This window comes from Hydractinia symbiolongicarpus, chromosome 1 (assembly GCF_029227915.1).
Source record: "Hydractinia symbiolongicarpus strain clone_291-10 chromosome 1, HSymV2.1, whole genome shotgun sequence".
Classification (NCBI taxonomy): domain Eukaryota; kingdom Metazoa; phylum Cnidaria; class Hydrozoa; order Anthoathecata; family Hydractiniidae; genus Hydractinia; species Hydractinia symbiolongicarpus.
The window spans coordinates 5919328-5947047 of NC_079875.1; the positions used below are offsets into that span (position 1 = coordinate 5919328).

General features: G+C 32.7%; 2 protein-coding genes across 4 annotated transcripts; one reads left to right on the top strand and one right to left on the bottom strand.

The window, feature by feature from the left end:
- Positions 1–652: 652 nt before the first annotated feature.
- On the bottom strand, positions 653–13929 carry LOC130634005 (osteoclast-stimulating factor 1-like). Of its 3 annotated transcripts, none has more exons than XM_057444592.1 (12): positions 13884–13929; positions 6935–6989; positions 6394–6440; positions 6066–6116; positions 5702–5768; positions 5317–5370; positions 4987–5024; positions 4512–4581; positions 3966–4015; positions 3665–3743; positions 3259–3351; positions 653–1854 (listed from the first exon to the last, which is right to left on the bottom strand). In XM_057444592.1, exons 2-12 carry the CDS (start codon positions 6978–6980, stop codon positions 1805–1807), a joined length of 645 nt encoding a protein of 214 aa, XP_057300575.1. In that variant the 5' UTR covers positions 6981–6989; positions 13884–13929; the 3' UTR covers positions 653–1804. The 3 variants fall into 3 exon arrangements, with proteins under 3 accessions (XP_057300575.1, XP_057300573.1, XP_057300574.1); XM_057444590.1 differs by lacking the exon at positions 13884–13929 and adding an exon at positions 13608–13640; XM_057444591.1 differs by lacking the exon at positions 13884–13929 and adding an exon at positions 13167–13502.
- Positions 13930–14937: 1008 nt separating this feature from the next.
- On the top strand, positions 14938–27639 carry LOC130634057 (sorting nexin-2-like). Its single transcript, XM_057444594.1, has 15 exons — positions 14938–15221; positions 19857–19929; positions 20771–20814; positions 20901–21042; positions 21701–21779; positions 22785–22860; positions 22952–23065; positions 24130–24223; positions 24398–24445; positions 24545–24633; positions 25265–25333; positions 25508–25651; positions 26268–26348; positions 26632–26703; positions 27063–27639. The coding sequence occupies exons 1-15, from the start codon at positions 14991–14993 to the stop codon at positions 27111–27113; spliced, it is 1407 nt and encodes a 468-aa protein (XP_057300577.1). The 5' UTR covers positions 14938–14990; the 3' UTR covers positions 27114–27639.
- Positions 27640–27720: the final 81 nt, after the last annotated feature.

Sequence of the window (27720 nt, forward strand, 5' to 3'; positions counted from 1 at the left end):
GATGTCACAATCATAATTTTTTTGTTAACTGTGCCAAATTTTGTCGAAAATAATACCAATTTTGGCCTGAAATGTCATTTAGATGAATTCCAAGTACTTAGAGAGTTTAGTTACGAAGTTTAAATCTGTGACGTTGTGATTGACCATTTTGTTAGTTAGTTACGAGTTGGAAACACACCCTCGCAGGTAAGATAGTGAAAAGAAAAAAAAAGTAAAAATAGTGACCAAGATGAGATTCGAACACACGACTACTCCCGTGTCGGTGCTCAGAGAGAGAGGCAAAAATTTCCATTCTTGTAGGACAAATTTGCGTTTTAATACAAGCTCACGAGCTTGTAATAAGGATAAAAAAAATTAATAATTTGATATCGCCATTATGTTGGCAACTTAGCATTCTCGTTTCGAGAATCCTTTAAGGTAGGGAACAAAAATGGGTAACTGAGGTCTTTTAAGGATACTTTTAAGAATATTACCAAGAAATTTAAACACGTAAAAGAAAGGGTAAATTAACAGTTTTCCGGGCAATCGAGGAAAATCAAGTGCATACTTGCCCAGGAATCTTAATCTCGCAGAATGTGAGAAAGATAAAAAGAGTTGAGGACAAGGTTGCAAAGCGCAAGTAAAAAGTATGCGTAGTAAAAAACTGAAAAAATCAACACAAAATGAATAATATTCTTCTAAAAGGAATTTTACAGGACATTTTTCCAAAAAGACTTAATCCAATAAGTTCCGATCATTTCTCTAACCGGATTAAATTTTAAAATCCAGAAAAAATACATTTGGTAGAAAACGTGAAATATATGTATATATCTGCTGATATTTACTTCTAACAAATTTCGTTCTAGATCGCCAAAAATTCAAATATTAAAAAAAAACTAAATCTAACGAAAGGAACAAACATTACAAAGTAATGTGACGATGACCGAAAGTATACCCTAAAACCCAACGTTAAAAAAATTACCAGCTCTGCAAAAGTACTATAGACATGACGATCAAGGGGGGACAGTGGCTAGAAATAAAGGATACAGGTGCCACAACCCTGTAAAACTCATTAAAAATAAAATATATGTTTAACTTAATCGAAAAACCTGTCCACACCTCGTCCCCAGCCCTTAAAAAATTGAGCAAGACCTTTCATAAGGTTTCTTAAATTAATATGCGGTGTAAACCGCAGTATGAGGAACAACAAATTTACAAAAATGTTTACCAGGAGATACTGCGTAAGTGCAAGTTGTGTAAGCTCTGCAAGGTCTTCTGTTACGCCCTAGGGCGTTCGTTTTTGCAACGCAATAAAAAAAGTCTTATAATAGAGTTTAGTTGTGAACATTTAAGAAATAGCACTAGTAAAAGGCGGGCGTAAAATTAGGGGGTTTAATTATGCATATAAAGTTGTTGATTTAAAATAAATTGTCACGCACAAAGCGCTTCATAAAAATCTAAAGTAAGCTTGCCTTGGAGGGAAGTCAGCAATAACACAACGTACAGCTTAATGAAATGCGAATTGAGCATGCGTATATAAACAAAAAGTAAAACATATATACAAATAGGAAAATGCAAAAATTAATTAAAAAAAATAATAAATTATAGAAAGAAACACTCCACAAACACTGTGGCGGAGAGAGTAGACATGTGTTTAACGGAACACAGTCTACTTACAAAATACTTCATCGTGAAACCCTAAAACGGAACGTTTTAAGGCCAGAAGTACATCACTGACTCTTTATTTAAATCATTTTCCTAATTTTTTTTCATGAATGAATTTAGTTAACTTTTTTGGAGAGTTCTTCTAGTTCTATTGTTTTTTTTATTCATCATCTTCCTCGTCGTCAACACCATACTCTCCAGCATTCGACACTAAGGTGAAAAGAAACAAACTACATAGCAACTGAGAAGGAGGGCGCATTTACGCAGACCTACACGTTAACGCTGTTGGGCAGTCCAAGCGTTTCTACTACACACTTTCTTTTATAAGAATATGCTTCATAAAATTATCAGACTGGGTTTATTCGACTAGTTGACTTGTGGTGTAGCGTTCGCTTCCAGTGCGGGAGGTCTTGGGTGTTTCACCTCGACCGATTCATGCCAGAGACAAAAGAGTGTTAATGCTTAGCGTTTAGCATGAGAATAGGATTGATATCTAAGGCAGTTGTGTAGTTGAGCGATTGCTGTGCTTGCACGACTTTCGTAACTCAAATAAAAGCTTTAAATGCAGTAGGACCCCCTTCACATGACCTTCGTTGATAGCAGTACCAATAGAAACTGAAGAGGCTAGCCTGGGTAAATAATTTCATTATTTATAATAATAATTTGAGGGTGAAAACAATAGGTCTATATTTTAGAACAATAGAGAAATAAGAAAAATGACCTGGTTTAAATTTTGATATTCTTATAAAAAAGCGTGTAAAGGCTGGTTTCCATACAGCTACATTTTGCGCCCAGTCGTAAAATGCGCCGCGACTTTTATCACATACACCGAACCATTTCCATTTAGCGATTTTTGCTCACGTGTTTTTTGCAAAACATGGCTGATGTAAACAGACGATATTTGTTGCTGCAAAATTTGAGAATAGTCCTAGCAACATTTTTATGGCGTAGAAATAAACAACGTTGTAAAATACGTAAGAAAAACATGTGGATGAGACGACTTTCCATAGAAAGAAGAATCAAACGACTATACAACGTTTTGCTTATGGATTTAATGTCGTCAGATCACGAGTAGTCTTTATAAGTTTGTTTACAATGTTGTTTCTTTGTGCCTCCATCATCTACTTCACTTGATTGATATATATTCTGATTCTCTACATTCATTTGGCTTTGACAAAAATTTAACACAGAAGCGAGATGTTGCTAGCCATATTGAAATGATCTAATTAAAAATTATTTCGTAATTCATGTAGATTGCTACCTTTTGATTGGCTGTTAGCTGAAGCGCAAAATGTAGCTCGCAAAAAGTAGAGCCTGTTCAACTTTTTTTAAATCGCCCCAGCGCATGCAAAAGCGCGAGGTCAGCGGCATTATTCTGATAATGCGCATGCGTAGATCAAAAGTCACGGCGCTTTTTACGACTGGGCGCAAAATACAGTTGTATGGAAACCGGCCTTAACAGAGGCATGAAAAAATGATAAATTAAGCTTTTTAAACTGCAATGTTATCCTTTTTCGTACACTGAAGCAATAAATAAGAATAGCAACTGATCAGAAAATCCAACTGGTTAAAATGTCAACAAAGTTAAATGAAGTGGTGGAGAAAGAATCTTACCGGATGATTCTTTCAATAAAGCTTTTACTTCTGCTTTTCGTCCCAAATCGTATGGAGTCTTTTTATCGTTATTTTTGATGTTTTTCACCGCTCCTGTAAAAGTTATAACACAAAATCCCTAAATACATGGAAAATATATATACGCTCATTATTAATAATCAAAATATGCCAGATAATTATGTGTAAAATTTACTAGGCATAACAAAATATTTAAATATTTGTTATGTCTAATAAATTTTCCACATATATACGCTCTGTTTAAACTTCGAGGCCAGTAGGTCTGGTTTTTACCTAATGCGCGCAATATATTTTCTCTTTAAAAAACAAAGGCAATAGAACTAATTATTTATCGCCAAAAATAAAAAGTAAACTCAAATAATCTTGGAAAAAACAAATAACATCCAACCTTTCTCAAGTAGCGCTCGGACAATGTCAACATGACCTTTCCATGCTGCGTTGTGTAAAGCAGTATCACCAAGTTTGTTCTATAAATAAATAAACATATAAACAAACAAACAAACAAACAAACGAACAAGAGAAAACACTAAGAAAAATTAATAAATACTGATTGCAATGAAAACACAAAAATCTTACGAAAAAGAGAATGGAAATGTTAATATCTGAAGCGAAAATGACGACAAGTAGATTACGTACACAGCTTCACGTTCACACTGTCTTACGGTACTAAGTACAGGGATGTTTATTACCTGGACATTTAAAGAAGTATTTTGTACGTTGAGAAGGATTATTGCGCATTCTAAAAAAAAATAATAATTTGTTCCACAGGATAGAAAGATTTAAGTAATTACGAAGCTAGCAACTTTAAAATTACTTAAATCTTTTTATATTAATGAACTAGAACGAAAGAATGTCTGCTTTCATGGCTAGATTTGAACATACAGCAGTCTTGAACTGGGTCGTATTCGTACATAAAACAATAAATCCGATTTTTATAACAATTTCAACAACTTTTAAGATCCTTTTGAGTTAAATTTTGCAACCTTTCAGAGGTTTTTTATGTCACCAGTAATGACAACAAAAATAAATTTTTAAGTATTGGTAAAATTTAGTTTTCAGACCAAAAAATAAATTTATAAGCACAGGTAGTAAAACAACATTAGAAAAGATTGTTATAGATAGAAAAAGAAATTCTAAAAGCAAAAATATTTTTTGGAGTATTCATGATTGAAGCCTTTTGACGTGCGCTTCTTTTCAGCAGTATCCACATAGGTGTCTTTTAGCCAGAAAATTACCTGTATGTCCGCCAGACGCAGCCCAATGAAGTGCTGTAGATCCAGATTTGTCTAGACTGTTTACAGAAACCTGAGAAAAAAAATAGATAGGAAGTAGTATAACATCAACCACAGCATGTATGTCGCATTCATAAGCAAAGTGTTTTGTGAACAGAATCAATTGTGCTAAACCTATTAAAAAGGAGCACATGAGTCCGAATGTATAAAATGAAGCTTTTTGGTAACCCAGGGGGTGGCATGCAGCACTAGTTTAGTCATGCATCATGACTCACTTAGGCTTATCTTGGTGTGTCTAAAATTTCAACTAAAATAGGCTTAACTTGATCTTTAATTAAGCTCAGTTCAACCCGATCAAACTTAGAAAGTGTTATTTTATGATCTACTTAAAAGAAATGTGCCTAAAAATTATACTGCCTGTAATTGGATAGATAATATCATAAGTAACAATCAAATTTATTCACATAAAAATACCTACTTTATTGTTAAGACATTCATTTAAGAAGTTAACGTTTCCTAAAAGAAAATAAATAAAACAAAGCAGGTAAAAATAGATACAAAACGTCCTAATATAAAAATGAAGAGCGAAAAACGTTTTTTTACATTCCTGCTTCTTATCAAAAAGTAATTAAGACTAAGTTCTTGATAACATGCAAAACACTTTTTCTATGACTCTCACCAATTATGGTGTTCGACCAAATTTACAAAACTAATACACGCAAAACACACAATTTCGTGATTTGTAACAATTATTATTTATACATATAAATCTATCGCCAATTAGATTTGTAAAATTCAGTTATAATACCTCTCTTAGCAGCTTCATGCAACGGATTATCAATGGTTTCTGTATTATCAGCAACTATAACAAAAACATGGTCACACTAAAGAGAACATTATATAGTAAACATGCCACTATTGCAAGTAAGAGAATGTGTTCCATTATAAGAAAAGAGAATAGTGTCTTTAAAAGTGAGAGGGTAGAAAATTTATCATTAAGGAAAAGTAACCATTGATTTCGTCCCTGTTCATACAAAAACAGGGATAAGATTTGTGAAATTGTAAAACAATGAATACTTAAAAAATCATTTGGGGACTCAATGTATTGTACTTCGTGTTTAATAAATTTTCCCAGGCTTTTCTACTGTTGGAAAGCAATCTTCGAATCTTTACCATACATAATAATCACTTACCATAGTTGCTTGGAATGAGACCTGTCTTGTTACCAACTCTTGCTTTCCACCAACCTGTTGTATCTGACTATAAAAGTATATGGAGTTTAATTAAATAAGTGAATCACAAATTACATAAAAACCACAACCTACTATTTTTTCACTAATTTTCGATATAAGGAGAGAATTAGCCCAACAAACGAGTGAAAAAATTGCTTAAAAATAGTGCCATGATCGTTTGAAAATTTACATCCTAGATAGTTCTGTTACTGTTTACTAAATGCGCTTCTTGCAATCCAAAAAATAGTTATGCAAGTGAATCTAATCACCGTCAGTCAGCGGCACAATTTATGGTATAAGTCAACTTACAGGAAATATTTGTTACCTTATCAAGTATGTATAAAAGATCTCCTTCCTCGAAGGAGAGCTCATCACCCTAAGAAAAAAATATACATCACAATTTCGTACCATAAGTGAAAGAATAAGGGAAATACATTGGATAATTGTTGTGTTTCCAATTTTAAGTATTCTGCAGGAATGTTTTTTTCCACACAACCTTACCTTCTTATGTAAAAAGTTTTTTAAGATACGTATAATATACGTGTAATTGGAAAGAAATAGCCACTTGTAAAATTAATAAAAATGTGCTTCTGTTTACAGGCAAAAAAATTAAAATAAACTGGTTACATCAACAGAAGTGGCAAAAAACTTACACGCTGGGCGGCATATGGATAAACAGCTTTTACGACTTGAACATGACCTAAATATAAATATTTGTATAACAACTTTTACAACTATTTTATGACAACAAATTGAAGTTGTAACTTTTTACAATCTCAAGGTGTAATTGTTGCATATTCTTGCATGTTTATTAAAGAGTCAGCATGACGAAAAATATTTCAAAAAAAAAAAAAAAAAGAATCAGGTTGTTTATCTTTCCTGCAATCGATGTAATCATCACATGTTTGTGACATTGATCAAAATTTAATGATATAAGAAAAAGGAAAAATAAATCATTTGTAACAACATTAAATCCTTTTTGCAGCCCAATCGAATTGAAGTTTTATTAGGCCAGGACACTGAATATATTTTGACCCAAGATATTCTATTTCTTATACACAATTATTTTAAGATTTTAACCCCTTTTTACACAGCATCTGACACATATGGTAAACAGCATTTTATGTTGATATCCTGTAGAAATATTAGCCAAATAACAAAATAGTTATAAACAAAAAAATAGAATAAAATTACCAGGTCTGGAAGGTGGAGGTGGTGGTGGACGATGAGGAGCAGACATTTTATATAACTAAAAATAAGTGATATTATAAAAATTAGAAATTCCAACTCTCAATATTAATGCCTTGTGTACAGAACCATAATATTGTATGGGTTATGAAAGTGCTAGTAATGAATGAATGAATGAATGAATGAATATACACCACATATAAAAACCAACAATGTAGAGCAATAATGAGTGCATATATGTATACAGAATACCAGAACAAAGTTGGCGGATTCTCACGATTCCCTTTGCCTCGGCAGCCCAGGGACTCGAACCTGGGATCGTAACATTTGATGCACCACAAGCTTTTATCCACTGAGCCACCTTGTCGGCAAAAGGACTCATTATAATCCATGCTTATTTGGTATTTCGACCCTCACAGCCTTCATCAGCAGAATACCAGAGCCAGCATAGGACACAGAAACTTTATTATATCTATGTATTGATAAAGTTTGAATGCACATCCCTTATCAGGTCTAAAATTATTGATGACAAAAAATGTCAAAATTTGCTACTACATAAATATGAAATGATAATTTAGCATAATTAAATCTAAAATTCTTTAAATGTGAATATCTTGAGAATAAAAAAAGCTTTTTAAAAAATTTAAAGGCTTGTTAACCAAAATATTCATTTTAAACCTTAGGTTCTCCTTAGATTTTTAAGACGTCGAGTTGCTAAAAAAAAGTAAAACGAAGAGAACAGCGCTCTTTTTTAAATTAGAGATAACGTGAAAATGGGTCCTGGGGATAAGGTTGTTGCGCTTGGGCAGGGAAGCTTAGAATAGTGTACACCTACATGCTTTTTCTTTTATAAGAGTATGCTTTATTTATATAGTAGATTTTGGGTAAAAAACAATAGGTCTAAAGTTCAGTATTTTGAAGAAAAACATTTGCAGTGTTAATCCACAAGTGAAATGTCTGTTGTCAGACATCACAAACATCTAAATTTAATTGTTTTTTTTTTAAATTTTACTACATTTTAAAAATGTTGAGATAAATGAATACACAACTGGACAGTACTTAGAATGCTTTCCAATCGCCTATTTTTTTTGAAAAAAAAATTGTTTTTTTTTTGCTTTGCTCAAAATTCACAGATGGAGGGACATTCCCTGAATCCCTTTCTCCCTTTTGTCAAAAGCATATTATTTAATCTTTTTTCATCATGTCTTTCCTCTTTGAAGTTTAGGGTGCTGTGATAAAAGGCTGTTAATTTCAGGATACAGGAAGATTTGGGCTATTTTAGAAAAAATTGGGCTTTCTGTCAACTGAAATGCAGTCATGAAAATTTTCAGGGAAATAGATTACGAAATGAGTGGTGCACAGAAAAAGAAAAAATTACAATGAAGAATATACTCAATATCTAGTCCAGATTTTTTATGGCACATTGATAGCTATAATAAACTGAAGCTAAATGGGTTTTCATATATATCATATCGTATATCATATATACGATTTTTTTATACACTAATTAAGCAAATTTTGTAGATGCACATAAACAATTAGATTTCACATATATAAACTTTTGTCAACAAAAACACGCAAAATTGCTTTTTGCGAAGTGGATAAAGAATTTTTTCTAAAAGATCAGTTATTTTGTATTTTGTGGCCTATCAATGATGAAAAAAATACATGCCTTTGAGGTGCGTGTAGTGTGTTGCACACCTGTTGATTTACCTAATAATATTGAGACTGATTAACTCTTTCAATCCCAATGATTTTACACCCTATATTTTCCAGGGTAATTATTGCATATTTTACCTACACTGTTTTGTGTTAGAAAAACTGAACCACAGATGTGGTTTTTTGCACTAATATGCAAATTCATCTATTTCCATTGTTATTTTCGGTTTTATAAGAGTCAAACACATTGCCAGGCGTCTGGTTGTGATTAAGGTTACTGTAAAGGAAAAAACTCACTTGATGAGTAGTCTCAGAAAAACCCTTATAATTTATCAATACTGTTATATTTTTTTATGTTTTTTTTGTTTCTGAATGCTTGATGAAAGACTTTTTTGATGGTGTTATTTTCGTGAGATGGTAATTTTCCAAAAAGAAAATATAATGAAATAAACACACACTCGCAGACTTCTCGTTTTCGCACCATTATATCCAGCATAAATTAAATTCAAAAAGGTTCCCGTTTTTTTTTTTCTAATAACGTTGTTATGAAATTATTTGTAATTATATATAATCATTCAAAAAAATGCATATTTTTTTCTTTCTGTCGTCATAATTCGCTAATCAGTAATTTATACAAAAAAATCCGGGAACGTTTTGTACATAATTTGTTCAGCTTTTCATTACCGAAAATTTCAATGAGCCAATAGGAAGCTTTCGGAAAAAGAGACCACAAACGTAAAGGCATGTATGCGAAAATTTACTAACAAGATATTTGTTTTTAAAGATTTTCGTAGGTGTTATAAAAATGTGTGAACTGAGTATGCAGAAAGATGATAGAAGTGCGAACTTTTTCTTTATGCTAAATATGCGTGCAAGCGTTCAAAATTATTAATAGATAGAAGTCAGGTTTACAAGAGACAGCTCATATGCATATTCCTTAACTTTGATTTTTTTTAATTCGATAGTGAAAGTAAACTATCTAAAAAATATTATTATGCATATTTTTATACGGGAGTTCCATATTATGCATAATGTTTACAAAAAATATGCTCAACTCATTTTGCACATATTTTTTAAAAGGTGTGAAGGATATAACACCTCTAAAAAGGCTTTTTCCAGAAAAAAGGGATGTTCCAAATATTTTCATAGAATATAAAATATGTCATTGGAAAGAGAATTTTTTTTTCTGTATGTCATGAATTTTTTGCAAAAAACCTAAAAAAAAAATTGTTTCCTTTACAGTAACCTTAAAAAAGTTGTTCAACCTACTTATATATATGTATTTGACTTAACACAATTTATTGTCAAAAATTCAATTTGGTTTTTGAGCAAAAAGTCATTTGAACTAGCAGTTACATTACTTTGTGATGACATTAAAAGAAATGCTGATAATAAAATGCTTACTGGGTGTATTTTTATCGATTTTGGCAAAGCGTTTGACACTCTATTTCATGCTAAGTTACTTCTTAAACTATCCTTGTATGGAATCAAAAATAAAGTATCTGATTATCTTTTTAACAGAACTCAGTTGGTTAAGTATAACAACGTTTTGTCTGATATAAATAAGGTTACGTGTAGCGTTCCCCAGGGCTCGATCCTGGGACCTTTATTGTTTGTTATTTTTGCAAATGATATTGAAGATTACATTCGTTTTACAAGCATTATAAAGTATGCTGATGATACTGTCCTGTACGTACGAGTATTAAAATTTTTGAAACTCAACCAACGTCTGATTTAAACAGTTTGGGATTGTGGTTTAAAGATAATGAACTTGTACTTAACTTTAAGAAAGGAAAGACTGAGGCTATGGTGTTTGGTACAGGTAGACGCCACAACTTTAACACTGGGAAATTATTTCAAAAATGTTACAAGTAAGCAACTAGTAGATCACATTTACTTAACAGACTACTTCACAACTCGACATTAAATCTGCCACTGCAATATACAAGTTCAGTGCAGTATATTATCAATTGTCATACCAAAAACACAAGCTGAACGTTTAACATCGATCGATAATCGTGCAAAGAAAATCATACGTCGTGATTATGCAACACCTGAAAATACTGACAACCCCCTTATTGATTTAGTTAAGAAGCAACACGCATGCATTTTTGTGGGAAAGTGTATTAAAAAGGATCTGTGTGAAAACTTTTGCAATTATTTTAAAATGATGAAAAAGAAACATGCAATAACAATTTTTTGTTAAAACTTCCACCAGTGAAAACTGAGTTTGGAAGAAAGTCAGTTTATTTTTCCGTTATGAAGCTTTTTAATGCTTTGCCAGCTGAAGTACGCAAAGTTGAATCTAGTCTAAAGTTTAAAGAATGTTTAAAATTCGGTTTTTGTAACTTATTTATATATTTTTTACATGTATATTATTTAGGTAGATTAGGTGGAGCTGTGTTTGGACTTTTTCTCATTTTTTTGCTTGCTTTTTTGTTTTTGTTTATTAAAGCGGTTTGGTTTAGTGGATGTACTTTGCGCTTTCCATTTATTTCTTATTTCTTTTTTCTCACTAGCTTTAAGTGCGTACACATGTGTTTTATAGTTTTGATATTTTACTAATATACAGTACTGGAATCAGGACACCTAACATCATGGATCACGTATCATGTGCGTCGCGCACGATTTACAATGTTGTGGCGGCAAGAAAAAATCCATCGAGCGGTCGACTTTCGCGATCCATTTCACAATCGTAATGATACATCTTTAAACATTATAAAAATCAAGTAATTAATATCATGAGAGAATAGTGCAATTATATAAATAGGAATAATTGGTTTTTTTTTTTTTTTTAAATCAAAAATATTTTTGTTGTCGTAAGCTTTTTTCTTGTTTAGACTTAAACTTATTTAGTTGTTCTACGGGCCCGCCCAACCCTAACTTTCACGATAAAAAAAATAAAAAATATCAATAAACAAACATTTTCTTATCCTATCTCGTGAAAAAAAGATTATGAATGTCATAATACCCTCCTTCGTTATGATTAATATATGTTTAAAATTACGCTGCTTGCTAAAATCTTAAATTTATTAGTCAATATTTAGGAAAAATAATTAATATCATTAAATCTTCTTCAATGATTTTAGAAAAATAATTAAAACAACGCAAAATACGCATGTTACAACTTCGTTATGATTAATATATGTTTAAAATTACGCTGCTTGCTAAAATCTTAAATTTCTTAGTCAATATTTAGGAAAAATAATTAATATCATTAAATCTTTTTCAATGATTTTAGAAAATTAATTAAAACAACGCAAAATACGCATGTCATAACACCCTCCTCCGTTATGAAATAAACAAATCATTTTAATGTTGCGAAATACTATTGTCAACTAAACTATAGTTCGTGAAACTTTTTTGCACTTAAATATTAATTTTCTTATAAAACTGCGCAAAAAACATTAACTTTTTTATTAAAATAAATTTTATGTTTTATTATTTTAAATGGGATAACTTGCTGTATCAATTTCGAAACAGCCTAAGTATAATCTGCTGTATATCTTTCAAAACAACGCAGGTATATTCTGTATAACTTTCGAAACAGCACAAGAATAATTCTTGCTGTACAGCTTTTAAAACAATACCAAAAAAACTTGCTACATAACTTTTGAAAACAAGTTTTTTAACAGGCAAGTATTTTTATCTTTTCACCTTGAGTACTAGTTACATTTTTTTAGTGAGACAAATTATTAGTATTTTTCCTTCGCAACTAAAAAATATAAACTGTGTGCGTTATGCAAAAATACATAGAAAACGGTTGTAGTAACACCCTCCTCCGTTGTTATTTTTTTTATTATGTTTTTGTTGTTGTTCCAACCATACATTCTTATTTTCCATGAACTTTCATTAAATCGGACATTCACTACTTTAACATTCGCTAATACAAGCAAAACATACATAGAAAAATATGCTTGTTGTAGCACCCTCCTCCTTTGTTCTTTTTTATTTTTTTGTTGTTCCGACTATCTATACATTCTCGATAAAATTTTTTTTTTTTCGCCAACCAACAGACCGTAAACTACAATCTACTTTGCGAGTAGAACAAGTAATTAAGTTTGAGTCACCTTATTTCTAAAATCCAATTTCTAATAAAAATACAGGATGCAAAAGAATTTTTAAATTTAAAAAAACAAAAACAAAGACACAAGATTAGCTATACACATCTATTGTTTATTATTTTTAATGTTATTCACGATCCCTAGCGACAATCACAATGAATAGTGACGATCGCGATATCATTGTTATTTTTTATACATTGCGACTATCGCGAAGCTGATCGTTAACATTTTTTCTATTGCGATGGTCACGATAGTATCACAGATCGTTCGTGTCACGCATGATACGCATGATAAAATGTCACAGGGTGAACATCCATCTCAGGCTTTTCTAACCGCCTTTTGCGCTTACATTATTGGGTGTCACAAATAGCATCATTTTATTATTTTTTTGAACTCTGAGCCATAGATTGTAAAGTCCAACTAATAGCTTACAAAAACATTGCAAAGAGAAACAACAAGTGCTGTGAATTGTCAAAGATTTGCAGATCTTACTGTTTAAATAAGGCAAGACTAACTTGTTTTTTGAATCTTTTGAGATAAGAGCAACCAAGCTGGAAATCAAAGAGCCAACATTATCAAGAAAGCATCACAAACCAAAATATGCCATTTGAAATTCTTGGATGATCACCAGAAAAAATGGTTGCAGCTTATTATTTTTTGTTCTATGACACTATTGTACTGTTCTCATGGCAATTAAAAATCGTTTCAAGAAACCAACCTACCGATTCATCCTCACAACTTAGCAGCTGCTATATAAAGGGTATTAACTTTGACCATTACCATACTAAAACGGATGCACTTAATAAGTACAAGAGACATCAATATATCAGCCTTGTCAATCAATCTGTGCAAAGTTTTTGCTAATTAAAATGTTTCTTATTTTGAAGAGGTAAAGAAAAAGTTAACCTGTTTGAGCAAAGCAAACCGAAGCCTACTGGTAAATGTGGCCCACTTACCTTCAAAAACATTGGCATGGGCTCCTGCAAAGTCAAAATGCCATGGAAATGTTAAACTTGAAAACACACCTTCTGGGCTACAAAGCTCGAATTGATTTGTTTCTGACATGGCATTGTACTGTCATTTTAAAACTCACATGATTTACCCACTAGCTATCTAGCTTTTATATAGAAAGCAACTACTACGTTCAGATTTAATTCAGTAAAATTATATTCTGTTGTCATTTCCAGGCATGAAAAATCAGGAAGTTAAAAAGGGGATATGAAAAAAAACACCTGTAGCTAGCTGGTGATTTAGTCAGCTAGTGAAAATGACTTATTCTGTCTACACGGAAACAATTTGACACCTTTTCTTTTCTAATCTTCGTTTGTTTCATGCTCAACCTTTCGGTTGTTTACCTGCTAATTACCGGATAGTCCGTGGGAATGAATACGGAAGCCCCTAGCCCTCGACCCTTATGGTTTTGTACTGCGCGCCATCGTCAACCTCGTGTGTTGTGTCTATCTTTTCAGGAATTTTACGTTGGATAAGCCCTTGGGACGAGGTTGACGGCGTCGTAAATTATGGGAAAGAAATTATATGCATAAACAGTTGCAGACAAAAAAAACTTTTACTCGTAATTTCAAATAATGTTGTCTGTCAACTTTTTACATTTCTTGTTAATAATTTTATTATCTTTTTTCCATTTTTTATGCCCCATTTTGATTATGTTGTTATCAGCGTCTCCTTTGATTAAATAGACTTCCCGATCAAGGTTTGACTTAACCTCGATCCCAGGGCTTTAGCGTTTTTCCATATCATATAAGGATAAAATTTTCAGGCGCTGGAAACGATATTGTCCTTTTTGCGTACTCTGAATGGAATACGCTTGAGAGTTGTGGGAAGAGAAGGGAGCTCATCCTATGTTATCGCATTTAAGGGATGCAAAAAAGACATTTCAAACACCACTAATAACTCTGTGTATGTAAGCCTCGATGAAAAAATTCTTAGCAAAATTTGTGCAATTAGGGGTTACTACGTAACCATAACATACCCCTTTTTTCTAACAATTTTCAACAGAATTTTACCCAATATAAAAAAGTGAAAAGGGACCCTGGGGACGATGTGGTAAGCATGATCATTCTGCCTGCGTTTTACGAAGTTTGCGGGAAGATGCTAACCAGAACTTAATAGCTTTAAATGTCCATGTAGGTGCATTCCATGATTTTTTATTTTTCATTGCAGATATGGAAGGGAAATCTATAATAAGTTTATATCACGGGGAGAGCTGGGCATTTTCATTTTGCCTAGCAGGCTAGGAGTCTGTGTCGTCTTACATGAAGGGAGCCCTCCCCAATCTATCACGTGACGCTTGACGGACGGACGGAGCATTCGATTTCAACATGGCGGATGATCAGGACCAAGATATTTTTGGTGAAAACCAACAAACCTCTCCTCAACCAGTAGAAGACAAACTATTTGGCGAAGACAATACTACTGAAATATCATTAGACAGTGACAAAAAAGAAGAAGAATCCCTACCCGAATCAAGACCTGTGCTTGTAACAGAATCAGACCCACCCACTCATGAAGAAAAGCAAGAAGAGCCTGAAAATACCTCAAGTAGAACAAATGTGAGTTAACTTTGTAACGAAAAACGCTGTTCACCTATATCTTATCTTTTGAACGAAAATGTGACATTTGATTGGTTTATTATTTTAAAATTCTGCGCCAAAATCTGGTAAGGGTAAGGAAATCAGGTAAGAACTGGCACCTCATCCAGATTTCGATTTAGAAATATAAAGCCGGTTTGTAAAATTGTGCTGGTTGTAGAGAAAACCTCCTTGTAGCTGTAGGAGGACTGTTAGGCCATTTGCCATTGATCTCTGTGCTTGGTTTTTTTGTTGCAACAATCAATATTACTGTGGAGAGTTTATCATTTCTTGAACATGATAGTTTAGTAGGCGACGTTTCTGGAGATCCTTCTCCCATCATCGGGCAAAGTAAAATGATGTTGCGCATGTATTTATATAATGCAGAGGATCAAAATTCATAAAAATTAACCAATCAGAAACGAGCTGATAATTACAGTTATTTACGGTAATTAACATTTTCCGACAAAGATGTAGGTAACTTCTTCTTCTGTAGGGCTGGTAACCAAATCTCAGGAAGTTGATACGAGATGCTGTTTATGTGTTTGTTATGCTCGATACTGTTGATGGTTTCTTTAATCTTCCTGGCAGTTGTTCTGGATTCTCTCTCAATGATTTTCTTCTCATCCCAATTAAACTGATGACTTCTGCTCCAGCTGTGGTCCGCAATTTCGTTTTTCTTCACATCTTTGTTTCTCACTGCGCGCATATGTTCTTGTACTCCTTGCTTAAACTTTCTTTTTGTTTCGCCTATATACACTGCATCACAATCTTTGCTTGGGATTTCGTAAACAACATTGCTTTGTTCTTCCAGGTTTATTTTGTCTTTTGGTTTGAACAAAGTGCTTCTTAGGGTGTCTTTAGAGTTAAGAATGCATTTAATCTTGTGTTGCCTCGAAACTTGACGAAGGATCTCGCTGGTACCTGGTACGAAGGTAGGAATGCTGATGCGATAAATTCCTCTGATGTTTCCTTGTTGTCTCCGTTGCATCTTCTCTTCATTTTATTTTCTACTTGCGTGATGACTTTATGACTGTATCCATTTGCGATTAATGCATTTCTTACATGTCGAATTTCTATTTTCCTCTCCTGTTTGTCACTGACTACGCTGTTGGCACGATTCAATAATGAAGATATGACACTTTCTTTGCAAGATTTCTGATGGTTTGATTCGAAGTTAAGGTACTCAGTACCTTAACTTCGAATCTGGTCAGTGTGTGTTGGTTTACGATACACTGAAACTGAAATGGAACCATTCTTGCGTTTGACCAAAGTGTCCAGGAAAGTGATACTTCCATCGTGTTCAAGCTCAACAGTGAATTTGATTTGTCGATGTAGGCCGCTGATGTGTTCATGGAACTCTTCTAGATGAGATCCTTTGATTATGGCAATTTGGACGTCTGTCTGATGTGACTAATGCTGTTGTCTCGTGTGCTTGCATGCATTTTTCTGTGACTACTGATGATGCAGGGCCTCCCATGTCAACTCCGTCTGTTTGAGTTTAGAAGTTCTTATTAAACAGATACCATGTTTTGGTTAGAACAAGTTCGACCAAATGCAGAGAATCCGGTACTGGAATCTTTGTCTTTTCACCGAATGCAGCATCGTTTTCGATTAGGTCTTTAATGATGTTTAAGGTGTCTTTTATGGGAACATTTGTGTAGAGTGATGTGACATCAAATGATACCTTGCATTCGTCGTCTGCTATCTTTATTTCTCTGATGTATTCCGAAATATCTTTTGAGTTTTTGCTGTGGTCACTTGTTGTGAATTTGCTGAGGATGGAAGCAACAAATTTTGATAGGTTGTATAACGGTGTTCCAGTGCAGGAGACTATTGGTCGAATTGGATTTCCCTGTTTATGAATTTTTGGTAGTCCGTAAAATCGCTGTGGTGGTCCGTCACAAGGTTTCAGTCGGTAATGCTGCTTATCGTCGATGTGTTATTTTCTCTTCAACTCCATTAAGATGTTCCTCGCTTCTCGTTTGATGACTTCTGTGGGATCTTTCTTGAGAAGTTTGTAAGGCCCGTTGTTGATGTGTTCGTTGCACTTGTTGATGTAGTCAGGTTTATTCATGATAACCATTGTTCTCCCCTTGTCTGCCGGTAGGATTATGATATCTTTGTCCTTCTTTAGATTCTTCAATGACAGTCTTTCAGATTTTTGCAAATTGTCCTTTGGTGTTTTGCTTTTCTGTTGCATGAGGCTTACTTTAGCTCTTACTGTGTCTGCCTCTTCTTTTGGTAGATCTTTAATTGCCTCTTCCATTTTCGCAACTATTTCTTTCTTTGGAATTGAAGCTGGTGTCATGCAGAAATTCATTCCTTTTAATAGAAGGTTTGTTTCTTCTGTCATGAGTTGTCTTAGTTATTTTACTTTGCCCGATGATAGGAGAAGGATCTCCTGAAACGTCGCCTACTAAACTATCATGTTCAAGAAATGATAAACTTTCCACAGTAATATGAATACTGAACAGACAAACCGAAATAATATCTTCAACAATCAATATATTCAGCGATTTGGTTCAGCTTTGTTGCAGTAGTGATTATTCACATTTTGCTTAATTGACAAATTAGATTTGTGTTATATCCGCCATTTTTAAAATTTTGCTGGGTGAAAACAAACCTAGTCTGAGCAGAAGAATCCTAAAAAATGAGAAAATGGAAGAATAATTAGCTAACGGAAAGGTAACCACAATAAAAATCTGTCTGGAAATGATGCTTAGCTATCTATATTATACTCAAAAATATTATCTTTGCTCAAACTTCCTAACATTGTTCTTAAAACTCCAAAATGTGTTTAGCTCTAGCTTTCACTCTCTTCACCTAAAATACGGAAACGTTTCACCTCCAAATAAATTGTTATGACGTCAAACCGAATCGCCAAATTTATATTTTATATATTTATTTTGGTTTTTGCAGTCCAGGAATCCTGTGCTGGTATACTGGTTTGAACTAAACTCATGGTGCTATAGTTAAATGGTTATAATTAAGCACTCACTGGGGAAAGGTCACCAATCGCCCCTTGGTGGCGATTTAATAAGCCATGTGAGGGAATTTGTGGACATTGCTGTTAAATTTTGGAGGGAGTTGTCAAAATGAGAATTAAATTAGAACTCCCCACCTAAGCAATGGCCCCTTCTGGAAATAATAGACAAGTTATATCTTTTAATATTTTTTAGGGTACCTATGTAAAATACGCACATCTATCTGAGTTTGCCTTTCATAAATCTTATTAAGAAATGCACAATCAGTATTGGTTATGAGGGTGCTGAATCTTAAAATAGTAAAAAAATTCTCCCTAAAAAACCTGCATACATTATAAAAATTAAAAAAAGACATACTTTTTGGTTAAGTAAAGCATCATGCATTGAAACCCTACAGGGACTTACTAATTTCAGAAGAACAAAATTACTTTGTCTATCAAAACAAGAATTGTGAGAGCTAAACATCCCTGTCCTAGTGACAGGAGTATTCATTAACAGTTTATTCACAAACAGTTTATTCACAGCAGGGGATTGAGCCGAAAGAACTTTCACAGGAAAAATAATGACACTTAATTCCTTTAGATTCCAGAATAATAACACAAAATTTATAGATAACAATGTATTTCTATTGGAATGAGTACAACACCTTCAGTATGCATTGGACTATTAACATGAGCAAAACTTGCAGTTTAGCTCCATATATACTGTGATGACATCACAAACAAACTTTGTAAAGAAAGTTTTTTGGTGTAGAGTTTTTAAATATAACAGTTAATAAAGTTGCACAATTTTTTAATACTTCAAGGGTTGCCTTTTTTGTGGCTGATTCAACGAAATTGAAAGCGCTGTTTTGCAGTTTGGAAATAATTTGGGTAAGTTCTGAGAAAAATCTGGGAGATTTCTGGAATTTTGGGTGAGTCAGCGCTCTCGTCATTGGTTACAATATAAGTGTGGTATAACTCTCACAAAACAACATTTTTCATGCATTATGAACATTTGTAGCATTAATGCTTTGGTTGATTACTTCTAGTGTTTATCAACTTAAAGGAAGCCAATTCCGGCAATCCTAACATCTGATTTAGCATGGTAAATTCTACAAAGTTATTTAGCTGATCCGAAATAAACAAAAAACTCTGATAAGGAATCGCATGTGCTGCCAAGAGAAAAAATCTCACTATCCTTTTTGGGAAATCCAATGCCTGAATCAACAGATGGTCATGATACCTGGTTTACAAAAACCTCTGTTTGTATAGATGACTTGCCAATGTTTACAAAAGCATTTCGTTAGGTAGAAAATTTGGAAGCTTTATTTTGAAAAAAGCTGTTCATTGAGAAGTTTCTATGTTTTTTGTCTCCTGGTAAAAAGTATTTTTGTATTTTTGATGATCATCCAAGGATTCAAAAAAGCTGGATTGATCCTGAATACCAGCTTTGGGCTGATTATAAGGGGTTGGTAATACACACAAAATTTTCTGAAATGCTTTGGAAACAAGCAAATAAAAATGTGCTCAGATGTACACGGAAAAAGTCTCCTGTAAATCCCAGATTAATTCACAGTTAACTTTGTAATGTTATGGTATAGTATATAATAGTAAATGGTTAATGAATATGTTATTGATTGTATCTTTAGGAAGAAATTGAGGAAGAAGAAAGTGGTGATACATTTGATATCAACATTAAAATCTCTGATCCAATTAAAATAGGTTGGTGTTATATTTGATGTTTCATATGATCTTGGTTAATCCCTTTGGCAGCAGAATAGTTACTTCTTTTCTAAATATTTTCTGACTCAAAAAAATGTGCTTCTAATTGCTTCAAAAATCAATTGCTTAGCCTGTTGCTTTATGAATAGTAGAAAACAGTAGATAGTTTAGTTTAACCTTAAAAAGCTCTTAGAGAGAAATAAAGTATCATATTTTTACGTTTCAACTACCTCTTTCTTGCTTCAACTATAAAAACAGTTACACTTTTGGTTAAATTAAATCATTGCAGAAAACCCTGAAATTTATGTAATTAGATGCCATTTTTCTACTTCAAAGTTCTCTTTTAGCACTTTAACCCTATTCCTGCTGGGCCTTTTAGGGACTCCTTATCGCGCGGGGGGGGGGGGGGGGGGTTGTAAAAAATTTTAAGAGCACGAATACGGTTTAATTTAAGTGTTATAAAAAATTTAATCCTTCGAGTATTGTTAAGAGAATATGTGTCATTACCGGGGTGCATGATCATCACATTTGTTAGGAAAGTATAATTGTGAGGATTTAAAAAATAATGATCCTAAGATCCTCAGGTTTGTAAACATTATTTTAAGTGCTGGTATGGTTTTTTAACAATAACCAAAAATTATTATAAGTAATGATTTTCATCACTGTTGTCATCTTCAGTCACCATTCAATTTTCCGTAGTTTGAGTTACACTTTTTTCCCACAAGTTATTACAAAGTTTAATTAATGAATTCTTTTAGCCAAGTCAATATTATATGAGCAAAATTGATTCATGATTCACACTGTATAAAGTTTAAATATGCGGGTTTTAATTTCATTTTAGGTGATGGCATGAGTGCATACATGAGCTATCTAGTTACCACACAGGTAAGAAGTTTTGTGCTATTATATTCCTATGTTTGTTTTCTGCATCGTCGTTACCCATTAATAATAACAAGTGAAACCTTTTTCAGACATCCATGCCTTCATTTAAATCTTCCGAGTTTTCTGTGAAGAGAAGATTTAGCGATTTTCTTGGGCTTTCAGAAAGACTTAATGAGAAGCATCTTCTCCTTGGCAGAATCGTTCCTCCACCCCCTGACAAGTCTGTTGTAGGTAAGTCAGCGATTTTTTTATCATAATCAGACAAAATTCAAAGTTGCTGATATGATTTTACATTACCTTATGAGAAGTGATTTTCATAAGAAAAAACATTGCACTCCTAATTATTTCTTTTAATGAAATATACTAACACAACTGTTTGCAAAAATTAATTCTTTAAAAAAAACCTTAGTGATACAAGATTTTGGAAAATTCAATGTTGTTTTTGTAACCTGGTTAGAAATTCAAGTATTAAACAGTGACAGGTAGATTAAACTTTTCTGAAAGATAAGATATCCAATTTGTAATGATTGTAAGTATTAAATGATTGTAAGTAATAAAAGGATTCATAAAGGGGGTAGATGAAGACTTGAACATAACGCCTTTGTACAGTTTAAAAATAAATGAATTTTGAAATTGTGGGGAGAGGATTAACTGTGATGCTGATTAAATTTTTGCAATCTATACATAAAGAGTTACTCTTGAGAAATGAAGAAAAAAAACTAGCATAACTGCAACAGTTACTTATTATTTAAAACCTTACTATTTTAAAAATTAAATGCCTGTAGAATCCTTAAATACTTTAAAAATTAGAAGGAAATATGGTAAGTGAGATTTTAGTATGGTGTCAAAATCTGCTACACAATATAACAATTTTTTCCCTTTATTTCAGGCATGGTAAAAGTTAAAGGATCAAAAGAAAATCAGTCATCAACAGACTTCGTTGAAAAAAGAAAACACGCATTAGAAAAGTATGTTGTGATGTGGACATTGTTTTATTTATACTTTAAGCTAGATTTGTGACAGCCTGAATTTTGTGTCTGCTGTAAATTAGTTTATTTATACTATTATATTTTTCTTTTGTATATGGGTACATTATGATGTTTCTTTTTACCAGATTTCTACAACAATAACGTAACGCTATTACTGTTACTCAAAATAATATTCCGTTGTGAAAGATTTTTTTATCTTTCACATTTTTTTTTTCTGCAAATGACAACCATACCAGTGCTTCAAATAACGTTTTTAAACCTGACAACTGTAATATTGTTACTTTCAAAATCTTAGTGATTTTACTTTCCTAAGAAGCATATTAATTGTTTTTGTTCTGTTCGTGAAAAAATTACCAATGAAAGCCTATTCAAAGAAAACCTGTACATCCTAGCTAATCCTAACCTAGATAAAGAAATACGTAACTAAAAAATCATCAATACAACCCTTTCATAGTTAGTTAAACAAATTATTAGAAAAAGAAATTCAAAGTACCAGGTTTAGAAATCATCAGCCTAGCCAGACATTTTGTGGAACTGGGGGAGCAGTTAATGGCTCAGCTTTTATCCCATTTCTTAAAAATTGGTCACATTTCACGTGTAAATCAAGTAAATTGTGCGGTGTAAAACGCACATGCAAAGAATGTTACGCATGTGTTACAGGCTCAGAGGTTATTTTTGTGGCGCATTCATTTTGCAGTGGAAAAGTGGGGGACGTTTTAAATTGTAAACCCCAGACACGATGCATGACTATACTGTCATTTTTATATTTACTCTCCTGAAATAGACTGGTTGTAGGAAAAAGAAAAAGGTAATCAAAGGATCGAAATGAATGACCGGAATTATCGCACCCCTACTCAAATATTCCTGAAAAAGACTGTACGACAATGTAACATGCAAAACTTTGTAAAACCTTTAAACACACTTTGTGTTTCCATGTCTGCTGACTTGTGTAATAGTCTTATAAAACATCTCTTTTTCATTAAGATACGTAAACAGACTGGCTCGACACAAAGATCTTTGTGAAGATTCTGATTTTAAAGAATTTTTAGAGGCGGATGAGGTAAACTTGTGCTTAACAAAAGACCTTCTTTCCCCCTTAATTTGTCTTAAATTCAAACCATGCATTCACGAAATATTCTCTTGTTTTTTAGCTTCCAAGGGCGAAAAATACATCAGCTTTGAGTAAAGGTGGGCTATCACGTCTTGCCAAAGGTATTGGAGAAGCTATGTCAAAGATGACATCCAAAATAGTTGAGACCGATTCAGTAAGATAAATTTATTTAAACGTAATGGTAGATCATTATAAAAGACACTTAAAGTTTTATAATTTTAAGTAAAACAGTAAAAACCTTTTCTTTTTCTTAAAAAGTTCTTTTCCACATTCACATCAACAGCTAATTATTAGTCAGTTGCAATATGTGACATGGTATAATGAATTTCATATTTTGAGTACAGAAAACTGCGTTTACAGCATTAAAATTTTTTCTAGTTAGGACAAACAGTGAAAATGGTGTTATATTCAGATATCAGTTCAAAAGCCATTAGTAAAATTAAAGTAATGTTTTGGGAACTTTTTTAAATTTGTAGTTTTTAATTCATTCATGTAACATACACACATAAATGAGATACAAATTTACCAGGTCAACTTAAAGCTTCATCTTCATTTGACCACATTACCTGCTATAGCTTAAAAGCGTATAATTTTTTAGTAACATGTGCGCACTTGGGCAAAATCTGTAATTTTTTTAAATTGTGCATGTGCTAACAATAAAATTTGTGAGCTTTTTTTCGCTATAGTGAAAAATGCAGTCAATTGGAGACATGCTTTTTTCCAGTGTGATCTTTTTGCAACGTTTTATGAACAACTGAAAAATTAGATATAACAAAGGATCGAACACTAAGTATTTCACTGACTTTTATATTTATAATTTTGACCATGATAAAAATAAGCAAATCCAAAAGGGTGTATGAAACCAAACGTAAAAACTTTCATTGTCAGTATTTTTCCAGCAACTTTTAAAAATCTGTATTATAATACTTACTGTTTGTCTGTCTATGAGCTAAAGATGAAAACTGTAAGAAGTGACAGGTGGATGACCATGATTTTTTATGAGTGAAATTCTCTGCTTTTCCAATGGGTAAATTCTCTGCTGGTTTCCAACAGGCATACAGCTAGTCTTATGTAATATTTGTTAACCTATCACTATTTTTTTTCTCTCATATAGTTTCATATAATACTCCTAATTCTCATATTCATATGTAAGAAAACGTATTAGGCCTGTAACGTTTTTTTCTTGATTTTATTCGTTCCTGTTTTTGTCAACATCAGTGGTTTGAAGAAAAACAGAATCAAGTTGAAGCATTAGATAATCAATTAAAGAAATTGCATACAGCAACAGAGATGTTAGTAACACTAAGAAAGGGTGAGTTTTTTAAACAGAAAACAATTTATACTACTAAAGAAGTTTGCCAGTAAAAATGCATGCTTAATGTAACATGGCTGAATTGGTGAACACATTTTTCAGAGCCGTGTCTGCTTAGTGCACTTTTTCACTTGCTTGCCTGTATTTTTAAAACTATTTTCATTTTTTATTTAGAGGTTTCTGTGAATACTGCTGCATTTGCCAAAAGTTGTTCGTTACTGAGTAGGACATCTTTATTTTTTTTTATTTTTTTTTTGCAACTTATTGTACCACATTGAATAGCAGCAACCAAGTAATTTTTTAAATTCTCGACATTGATAGGCAGTGCGGAGGAGCATTCCGGTTTGTCGAAAGCACTAACACAACTTGCTGAAGTTGAGGAGAAGATAGAACATATTCAAGGAGAGCAGGTTGGTTAATTTTGTTTCACGCCCGTCCATTGTACCCCATCTCTTCATCACATTTATTGAAAAAAGAGAATCTTTACATTAGAGGAGATGTGACAGTCCCAATCTTGTCCACGGAGTTTTTTAAGATAAACCTTGAAACTTTATTTTGCATTTAGCGATTTAAATTTTTCGCGAACATAAACTTTCAAGAATCCATATTTTTCAAGATTTGCGGAAAAATCAATTTTTCTAAATTACAAGAAATTTCCTTAGAAATTTCTCGTAATTTAGGTACTATCAATATTGACAGGCAAATTGAAACTGCTCAATTGTGAGCTAAGAAAAAATTTTTTTTGCGTATATAAAATTTCGCGAATGAGCCGCCTCTTCAAAAGTTTTCGCAAACATAAACTTTCGCGAATTAGACTAAATTCGCAAAAGTTTTTATTCGCGAAGGTTTCTTCTCCTAAAATATCTCAAAGAGCTCTGAGGATAAGAATGAGATGATCCTTTCCATATTAGTTTTGTTGTTAAAACGCATAAAAAGGGACAGTCTTAACTTAGTCTGGATTGAGTCCACTTATGTAAAATTAAAAAATTGTACACTTTTTACCTTGTTGATTGATGTGCAACTTTTCACTGACTGTTTTAGTCTGCCACTGACTTTTTCGGACTGTCTGAATGTTTGAAGGAATACATTGGGATGCTTGCTGCTGTCAAGGTATGCTTTTAAAAATATCTTACCTGAATACAATGTTGAAACACCTGCAATCAATGTTAAGAACACCCAAATGCAATTCTCAAATCAAGCGAATGCAAACAATTTTTAGAACACACAAATACGATGCAAAAAACACAAATGTAACGCCTGAAATAACCATTTTCACTTTTTCAGGCTGTTTTCAATCAAAGAAACAAAGTTTGGGGTAACTGGCAAAGTGCTCAAACCACATTGAACAAGAAGCGCGAGGCTTTAGCTAAATTTGAAATAGCAGGTAAAGCTGATAAAGTTGGTCCTGCACAAGAGGAAGTTAAGGAGGTAATGATTAGATTGATTGATTTAACACATTTGTGGTTGTTGCTATTCTCATGCTTTGATTGTTGTCCTATAGTGTCTATCTATTATTCCTTTGACTGCCTTTAAACGATTTGCGTTGGGTCTCACAGAGTGCCCTCTTTCCTCTAAACTCCTTTAATCTCCCTTAAACTCCTTAAACTTCTTATCGATTTTTTAAACACTAAAAAAATTAATACAACATCCTAATTTTGAATATTTCAGATGTGTGTGCATTTTCTCAGTTTTCTTGTTTTTTTTTTTGACAAACAGTTTAAATAAATTCAAAATCCCATTTCTCCTCGTATCATAAAAAATAATAAATTCTACAATATTTTTATACGAAAAGCTAGGAAATGTTTCAGATGGAAAAAAAATTGTAGAATGACATGTTTAAAAGGAAATTGTTGATGGTTCTAAACTTAACCCTAACGGTCTTTTCAACTCAAATCGTCATTGTTATTTATTTCATCGTCGTTGTTCTTGCGGTTATCCGCCGTCATTACAGTTTCTGTCGTAATTTTTGTCGTGTTTTTTAGTTTTGTTGAACTTCTAGGTACTAATATATTCTCTATAATTTTGTTACTTATCATATTTTTAGTGGGAGCGTCGTGTTGAGAAAGGAGAAGAAGATTTCGATAGTATATCTAAATCCATTAAAATCGAGATGGCTAGATTTGAGGTGAGAACTTGTTATCTTTACACAGTGTCTCTTAGATAAGAAAAAGTCGGGGAAGCAGAGAGAAAAGTCAAATAAAATTAGCAAATATTTTGAGTCAATATGCGAGTCTGATCTAACGCCACTCCCGGCTCCAGATGTGCTTGAAAAACCGAAAAGAATATATAATCGCAAAATATCAAGAGAAGAAAAGTAAAGTTCATTCAGGTCCTGCATGTCGTTAAAACTTGTTGTTTTCGATGAGTGTTTTTCATAAAGAAATAAATTATGAAACTTTCTCTCTTAGACAATGCGAATAAAAGATTTCAAAGAATTAATTATAACATATCTGGAATCGTTGTTGGACGTTCAACAACAGGTATTTAACTCGATGTTTTGGTGCTAAATACGTAGACCATTGTTCGTTTTTTTGTTTGTTTTTTTACATAAGACTTGACGTGAAATTAGGCTTATTTTTGTAAGCGTAAAACCGGACGGGTATTATACCAAGCAAGTGTGTCATAAAGGTGTTATTCCCTATCGCTATATAACGTTGTCCAAAGCGAATGTTGCTTAATGTTTCACAATTTTGACAGTATTAGTACTGCAACACATCGCGAGATGATATTTATCTTTAAAACGCGCCATTTTAACGTAAACATAGTGGACATAAGCATATACGTCAACCAATTGCAATTTAGGTAAAGTTAAAATAATTTGTGTTTTTATGTTTTTTAGTTTGTGACGTTATGGGAAGGATTTGGACCCGTTGCGAAAGAAATTTGTTAATCGATGTTTTGAGTAGAACCATTTTCTCTTGATTCGAATTTTACGGAGGTGTCCAGTTGTTTTTGCCCCGTTCCGTAAATGTTGATTCAAAATGATTGTTTTTTACAAGGGGTGTATGATGTTATTTTGTTTGCGTTGTATTTTTATTTTTTCTAAAAAAAAAATTCTTTTTCTTTTTTTTTGTATATTGTTAGCTTTGAAATATTTTGTAGTTGATATTCTTACACACATTTACACTATAAATTGATACTTTGTGAGTGTTTTTAGCCTTCCCTAGTCCGTTCATATTGTAACCCGTTCATATTGTAACAATAACAACCATGCCTTAGTTCTCGCTGCGGTAATGCTTACGGTTCTAAACGATTAAGAAATGGGAACTCATAAAAAATAAATACTCAAGTTTTAACTATGATTTAAATAAATATATTTACGAATAATATAGAATTAAATTTCCTGTATAAATATTTTTCCAACATTGTCAATTCGCAACTATATTAGAAGTTGAGGAAGAAATTGTCTTCTGTTATTAACGTGTTTTTTTACTTGTCGATAATTGAGATTAGGATATCAAGCGGCAAGCTCGACCCCAGCACCTTTTACCGTGGCG